Below are 7,914 nucleotides of genomic sequence, written 5' to 3'. Positions count from 1 at the left end.
GAACTAGCTGGTGAGTTTTTGGCATTAAAAGGATCCATTGTCATTGAACTAGCTGGTGAGTTTTTGGCATTAAAAGGATCCATTGATGGATCCACCTGATGCTGATTATTAAGCACTATCTCTTGCCTTACCATATCAGAAGAGGGTGTTGGTATCTGTAGGACATCATTAGAGCCAGTCTTAATAGCAGAATCATGAAGACAATACATTGCTGACAGAGGACCGCTAATGAATGATTGGACAAAGGAATAAGCATAGAGATTCATATATAGTTGAGAAAACGAACCTTTGAATCTAGATTGAGGGCATTAGAATCACCTAGAAGCTCTGACCATGGTTCAAGACCATCATCAGACATCAACTGGTCCGCCCAGTCTGGCCATTCGTTTTTTGAATGGACTTCCTTGGAAGAGACCATAGTTCTACTGCTCTCCGCTTGTGGAACCGGAACAGGAATGTCAAAGAAGCCCTGAAGCTGATCTAAAGACCAGGTCATATTTCTCTGCTCTTGAGGCTGATTGATCACTTGCAAAGATTGTGTATCAAAAGAACATTCCTGCCTCTGCCCTTCTTCAGAGACATGAGCAACAGTCGTTCTGCCTCTTGGCACTGTAGAAACGGGCGGCCGTGCCTGGGAGGAAGATGAAACATAGACACCATTGCAGAATCCGGAAGAAGATGAAAACGAATTCCCACCAGAACTGCCACCAGAGACCAGCGGAAATGCCTGACAGGGGACGGGGTTGTTATTCATCAGTTCCTGTCCTGATGAAACCCACAAAATGTTAGGAAAGTTACGGTGGTGTCTCTCTTCTAGAGTTGCAAAAGATGAAGACATAGCAGTTGGAAAACTATAATCCCTAGCAAGTGTCATTGAATAATAAGTGCAGTATTGAGAAGATAACTATAGATATCAGACTCTTAGCACAAAAGGGGCTATTTAGCTTAACAAGGAGCTTTACACAGAAGCAAATATGAGACTCACTATCACCCAAGTTATATACACAGAAAAGGGCTATTTCCCTTTCAAAAACACTCCAAAGGAATATTCTTCACTTTATGTTTTGCCTTGGATAGCTTTCTTTCACCTTTTCCCCTACACTTCAGCTAATTCCACAAAAGGAAAGATAAAAATGCACAAGAAGTATTCTTTGATTCTATCTATCCAAAACTAAACTTGTCTAAGCCATGAACCACAAGAAGATATCATGGAGATGACAGATGCATCAAAATCAAACAGAAACAAAGATATGGAATCCAATGCAATGGGAGAATGAAATTAACGCGCAATTTGGCAAAGAAAAGCAAAGATGGCTTTTCATAAACCACAGGGACGTGCAAAAGAAGAGAGTCACCATGAGGACATTATTATCATACCACTTCTAATAAACTCTTATCAAATCGAAACCTTGAAAGAACGAGAATCTAACAGAGAACAAAATCGAAAAGACAGAAAAAGGTTTGTTCACAAAACGACCTTGACCATAAAAATAAGATGGATTCTTAGATCATAACATGTCAACATCTCCATGATTGAACGTTCTAAAACCCCTCCATGAGAAAAAAAAAAAAAAAAAAAAAAAACAAACCTTTAGCTTAAAGAAACATATTCTAATCAAAAAACAGAACATAATCTATAGTGAACCAATTCCAAATCAACACGAGACAACAATATAACTGGACAGCATCATCAAAGTTAATCACTTTTTTTGTGTGCTTAAGATTCAATAATCAGATCAATGGGAAAACAATCAATGAACATTTATTTATTACTTCTTCCTATCACAAGATTCACAACAAGAGAACGCTTCACGCAAATTCACAAATCATAAAACTTGATTATTTCCAAACCTCGTAATTCATAAAGTCAGCTAAGAGGTACTCAATAAAACTTACCAAAACTCAAAGACGACGAAAGAGAATGCCGACAGAGAGCGAATGGATTATGGAATAGCCAGGAAAACCAAAAAAGATGGAATCTTTACTCGACTCAGCAGCACTCATCAACAACACAGAATCCAATACCTAATGAATTAGACCAAAAAGAAAAGGTCTTTAATTGTGAATGATTGGAACAAAACGAAAACAAAAAAAATGTTTCTACACTTGGTTTGTTACTAACCGTTGGATTGATATACACTTAAGTTATAGAAAGTTTAATGATAAATATCAACGGAAGATATTCATGCAGAGCACGGGAATTGAATGCTCTTTGCCGTAGAGGATTATGGCGGCTGTAACATCAAATTAATTATACATTTTAATGTGTTTGACCTAGTTTATATGTTTTTAATATCCGTCACTAATTTCCCTTCAATTTTGTTATTCAACAATGACGTGATTTACTAATTTGGTTTGTATTTTCTGAGTAGTAGACTTTTGAATTTACCAAACACTGGCAAGTGAAGAATGAACAAAAAAAATTTCAGAAGTAAACGATAGGTTGAAATGCCAATGTGACTTGAAATGCTAATGTGACAAACTGGCACGAAAAACGAAGTTGTTATAGGAACTAGAATCAAGTTTAAGGCATAACACAAGTCTAAGACAAAAACAAAACATCCTTCAAGAGATTAAGTGCAAAACGTTTAACACAAAATATAGATCCCAAGCTTTGCTAGCTTAAACGATGGCGTTAGCAGCACTTGCGATTCTTGGCCATAGATCAGCACACTCCTTTCCGATTGGTCCAGTGATAGCAGATCCTAAAAATACACAACAAACAGACACTCATCATCAGCTACAACTAAACATGATACTACTACTCACTCACTTATTAATAAGAATTTGGGTTCAAGTTACTTCCTCTAGTAACTACTAACTCATCCGGAGATAAAACAAGCAGAAACAATGTACAAAGGTAAGAACTTTGGACCTTTCATTTCACCCTTGGGATTGACGATGACACCAGCATTATCTACACACAAAAAAAATCACAACTTTTCAATCAGACTTTGACAGTTCTCAAAGGAACCACAACCATTTTACACACAAAATCAAAACAGAAATGGTTACCTTCGAAATACATGAAGACACCATCCTTTCGGCGCCATGGCTTCCTCTGCCTAACAATGACAGCAGGGAGCACCTTCTTACGGAGATCAGGCTTACCTTTCTTGACAGTAGCCATAACCATATCACCAACACAAGCTGATGGCAAACGGTTAAGACGACCCTTGATCCCTTTAACAGAAATGATGTAAAGGTTCTTAGCTCCGGTGTTGTCAGCACAGTTGACAGTAGCTGCCACTGGAAGACCCAATGACATCCTGAACTTGTTACCAGAGGTTCCTCCTCTTCCTATATACAATCAAAATCAATTTTAAAACAGTAAGCATCGAACAAAAGTAGTTACAGATCAAAATGATTTCGATATTGCTATATACATGCATCAACAAAAACGTAGATCTCTTCTACGGTTCTACCTAGCTAAGATCTAAGAATAAGAATCATATTCATCATAATCCAGGGCGTAGCTAATAGCAATTACATGTAGAATTCGAGGTGAATAGAAAAGCGTAAAGATAGATTCCGTAACAGACTTATAGATGAAGATGAACGAGATAGAGAAGCGTCATTTACCTCGCTTCGACATGGTTGCAGACTTAGCAGCTCTCCTCAGAAGAATTTTAGTGGCAGCGCCGAGAGGGTTTATATATGCTTAAACTAGGGTTTCCTTCATTTGTTGTTGTGAGCTGCTGACCTGGATTTTTTTTTATGGGCCGACGAATATTACTAATAAAGCCCAATTATGTTTTTTTTTTTAACCCCATATCTCAAGCTCACAAAGTTAAAACGTATAAAAAGGCCATATCTTTTGTCTCTAGAACGACTTGTTTAGTTTAAATATTATAGTTTGGTTTAACACTAGAAAATTTTGATACGGGTCGGGTCAACTACTCTTTTCTTAGCTACGTACAGCTGAATCTGAATTTACCAATGATGGGGCACCTTTTTGATCCAGAGTCTTTTACGCTCTATCTACTAGACGAAGACCCTTTTATAAAATCCATAACCGTGTTGTTTGGTTTATTTATTTTACCTTTGCAGTGAAAACAATTGAAAAAGAAGGGAACAGAACTAAGTCACTAACAGTAAGTTACTTTGGTTGGGCAAACATATAACACTGTAACCTAAAGAAGGGAATTGTAAAGATAGAAAAATCTGCGACCATAAAAATTATGTCGTCATCAAGTTGAATCCAGCATTGCTCAAGATGGATCCAAGTGTTTTGCTCGTGGGTCAAGTTTCCTTCAATGTCTAATAATGATCAGTCTCACTTGCGCTTAAACGCCACCACTTTGGAACCTGCATTTTAAGAGAAAACACTCAACGACTGAATCATTCACTTCAAAGAAACCATAACGGATCAAAAGTTTATGCAGTGATTATTGATGCTATTCGTCTGAAGATTACTACATCATATTAGACATTCTTTCTCACCTGATTGTTTTTTAGTAGGAACAATCTTTCTTCTTTCTAACTTGCCTTGAGATCCTGACATATCACCGGAATTGCAAAATTAGCCAACGATTCTATTTTTTGTTGAAGCTTTTTCTTTTGTTGGAACCATTTCTATGAACCAATGTACTTTGCCAAATAATTATTTTGGCTTGGATCTCATACAAAACCACACAAGTTCTAACGTAGAATGTGTAAGCAAACCAAGGAAGCAAGCCAGCAGTAAGTCACAAGGTTTGAACAACAAAAACATTGTGCAAAAATAACTCACCTTTTGTTTTTTTGTCTCTGCATGATTCGCTTCCGCAACAACATCGAAATGCCTTTATTGGATGACTTTTATCATTGAAGTCTATCATGTAATCCTGCAATTAAAAACACGGGTTATTTGAAGTGAGTATGTATGTGTATAATTCAAGAGTGAATAACATTATGGTAAGGGTGGAAAGACGTGTCCGGTCCATCTCTGTTCATGGAGCCATCTACAAACACCACAGGTAACTAGGATGGCAAAATTATCAACATGCTCTTATGAAATTTATGGCTTTAGTGCAATATGGACAGTTAAGAGCGCAAAACTTCTTTAGCCATGTGAGTATTTGTAAGTTATAGCTATGTGTTCAATACAGAGAAGTTGAAACGAAAGGTTAGCTTAATCCTGGTGCTTACCCATGTCAACTCATCCATGGCCTTCACATCTCGTAGGGTAAAAAAGGCAATCTGCGCATTATCAAACCCAGAATTTTCTTAAACTCACTAAAAAATACTTTCACAATCAGTGCTTTCAAGAAGATCAGGTTAGAGTGGAGAAACCAGATACTTACATGATAATAATGTCTGTCAGGAGTCTCTATTTCTACCGGAATATCAATCATGTTTGCATCCTCGCATCTGCATCAACAATAAAGTTCATAAGAACCATAAGCTTTTAAGGGAAGCACCAAAAACCATAGCAAATTAAGCGTTGATTGATGATACCTGTGGTTGATAAACCTTGCGACATTTCCACAGATTGTGGCATCCAGGCAGAGAGCTTCTTCATCTTTAAGTTCCTTTTCAGAACCCCAGTCTGCATCCAGAGTTACAGGATATGTATGCCGCTCACCACTAGATCTTATATTCCGGTCGTATAACTCCGTGTTGGTCAATATTTCACCAATGTATTCACAGACAAAGGTTCCTTTTGGCAAGTCTTGCAGTGTTCTAAGACCCCATCCTTTCCCTTCTTGCGTAAAGTAAACCTGAAACATATATTTTGCTTGTCACATGAGGAAGCCAGCCATCAAGACAAGAAGCCATATAGAAGACTAATCCAAATAGTATGGTCAACATATAAGATCCAATGTAACTGTTACCTGCAGTTTGCAACTTATCCCTCTCTGTACTACTCGATTTCCACAGTGCATAGCACATCCACACTTTCTCCAGCATTCTTTAATGAACTTCCGGATTAGGTGACCATCACATTTTCCATACGTGCCCTTATCGTGGTCTCTCTCCAAAGGGCAGTCTTTGCAGTAAACTTTATGAAACCTATCTGGTTCCTTTTTCATCTTCAAACAGGTGTCCAGAAAATTCTCCTTTAGCAACCCTTCATTGGTATAAGCAAATTCTCCACTGGTTTCACGAGCACAAGCACATGGAAGTTCAGCAGAAAGACAGTCGCCTTTGCAGTTGGCACAGCAATCTTCATCAGAAATACGAGCCAGAGACACGTGGACATAAGCACTTTGGTATACAATGCTATGAGGGATGTAAGTAAACTTTGGCGCATCCTCGCTTCCAACATCATCGACAAGAGATATTTCAACGCTCTCCGAACCTTTGGTGATGTCAGAAATTCTGTTTCTATATTTCCTCTTGCGATCACCATTATTATTGTTCTGGACTACCTGAACGGAGGAACCTGAGACTGCAGAACGGGTTTCGTAAGATTTTTTCAGAGAAACAGGAGAGTCAATGACCTTAGGATTCTTCCCTCTATCACCATTGGATGAACCTTCACTTAGCTTGTTGTTTCCTCTATCACCATTGGATGAACCTTCAGATAGCTTCTTCTTGTCTTCGTCAACAGAAAGAACAGCGTCGATGAGTGCAGAATAGTTATCCAATTTAACTAATGACCAACTTCCACCAACCTCTTCTAGGAGTTTCATAAGCACTGGCATTGTCTTTTCATCAGGAATAGACAATTCCCTTGTTTTCTCTAAAGCTTTGCGTACCTTCTCGTCGTTCTCAGTGAGCATCATTGGTTGTTCCATATCAAGATCAGGTCTTCCTATACGGAACCTGCAAGATTTACACATCAATGCAGATCACCAAAACCTAATAAGACACATCAATGCAGCAGCTCTTAAGATAAAAAAAAGGAAACAGATCAAATTTATGCTTTGATTTTATATAGTCATATCCTTGAAGAACTGAATCATGACTGTGAATTGCGAAGAAACCCATACCTTTATCAGCAAAATCACACCAATAGAAATAAAACCCTAAAAACTGGTTATGCCCGTTCGAAGTAGAAACAAATGGCGAATTCAGAATCTGATTCCGACATTTTCAAAGTTTACAAGCACTAAACAGTTATCAAAACTCACAAAAACAGAGATATCTAGAAGAAAAAAAACCCAAAATTCGCGGAGTAGAGAAACCCACATTGAACAATTAAGGGAATATAAAGAGTATAATAAGACGAGTGAAATGCGTGAAGAGAAAAACGTAACAGAAAAAACAAACCTCAGTGTGGTGAGAGACTATAACGAAGTCGGAGGAGGAAGCTTCTTCTGGAATTGAGCCGCCGCCGGCTAAAGCACAAGACCAGAATTTGAGGAAGACGGCGAATGAATGATTTGGTTGAGAATGTGCATGCACAAAAAGAGCTCCTCCAACTTTTAGGATTAGAAAATTAAATTATAAAATAAACAGATCCATCCATTTAAAAACCCCAAAGACACTTTTCTTTTCTACTCTGTATATCTCACTGCTGCGTGTGGTGACTGGTGAGAGAGAGAGTAAATTATTTGTCTATAGCTTTTTTTTTTTTTTTGTTTGACAGATCTTATTTCCAGATTTGAAAAAGATAAGGAGTGATACTGTTTTCTATTTTTGTCCTAGGTCCATTAAATAGGCCCATTGACTAAAATGGCATACATAATATCAAATTAAGTACATGATGAAGAAATCAAGTTATAACCAAAAATGTGACACATACTATAAATTAATCGATAGTTGAAGAATATCTTAACGAACTGAACCTTAAAGTTATGCAAAAGACTTTTTACCATTATAGCTTTCTTCAAGTGGGCCGCCAAAGTATTATGTATATCACCATTATGTTTGCTTATCAATATATGACTCGCAGTAGTAACAACATCAAATCTGCGTTGGTCAAAGTATAGGATACCGATACATTATTAAAAAAAAACCGACATTTCACAAAACCGGTGTCAAACT

General features: G+C 37.6%; 3 protein-coding genes across 3 annotated transcripts in view; all 3 read right to left on the bottom strand.

Moving 5' to 3' along the window:
* LOC104748001 (myb family transcription factor PHL13) overlaps window positions 1-988 on the bottom strand; it is a 1,100-nt gene extending 112 nt beyond the window's left edge. Inside the window, exons 1-2 of the mRNA XM_010469697.2 lie at window positions 287-988; window positions 5-155 (exon numbers count right to left, since the gene is read on the bottom strand). Of these exons, the coding sequence (XP_010467999.1) occupies window positions 5-155; window positions 287-874 (739 nt within the window). The 5' untranslated portion in view covers window positions 875-988. The remainder of the gene's footprint in view (window positions 1-4; window positions 156-286) is intronic.
* LOC104744548 (60S ribosomal protein L23) lies at window positions 2,440-3,682 on the bottom strand. The gene is made up of 4 exons (XM_010465616.2): window positions 3,583-3,682; window positions 3,016-3,300; window positions 2,876-2,917; window positions 2,440-2,705 (listed from the first exon to the last, which is right to left on the bottom strand). The coding sequence occupies exons 1-4, from the start codon at window positions 3,593-3,595 to the stop codon at window positions 2,623-2,625; spliced, it is 423 nt and encodes a 140-aa protein (XP_010463918.1). The 5' UTR covers window positions 3,596-3,682; the 3' UTR covers window positions 2,440-2,622.
* On the bottom strand, window positions 4,067-7,492 carry LOC104744547 (histone-lysine N-methyltransferase SUVR4-like). The gene is made up of 8 exons (XM_010465615.2): window positions 7,198-7,492; window positions 5,817-6,750; window positions 5,440-5,702; window positions 5,286-5,352; window positions 5,131-5,181; window positions 4,733-4,826; window positions 4,444-4,497; window positions 4,067-4,308 (listed from the first exon to the last, which is right to left on the bottom strand). Exons 2-8 carry the CDS (start codon window positions 6,720-6,722, stop codon window positions 4,277-4,279), a joined length of 1,467 nt encoding a protein of 488 aa, XP_010463917.1. The 5' UTR covers window positions 6,723-6,750; window positions 7,198-7,492; the 3' UTR covers window positions 4,067-4,276.

This window comes from Camelina sativa, chromosome 15, assembly GCF_000633955.1.
Source record: "Camelina sativa cultivar DH55 chromosome 15, Cs, whole genome shotgun sequence".
Lineage (NCBI taxonomy): Eukaryota > Viridiplantae > Streptophyta > Magnoliopsida > Brassicales > Brassicaceae > Camelina > Camelina sativa.
The sequence above is the reverse complement of the archived record's forward strand: the minus strand, read 5'-3'. Positions and strand labels throughout refer to the sequence as shown.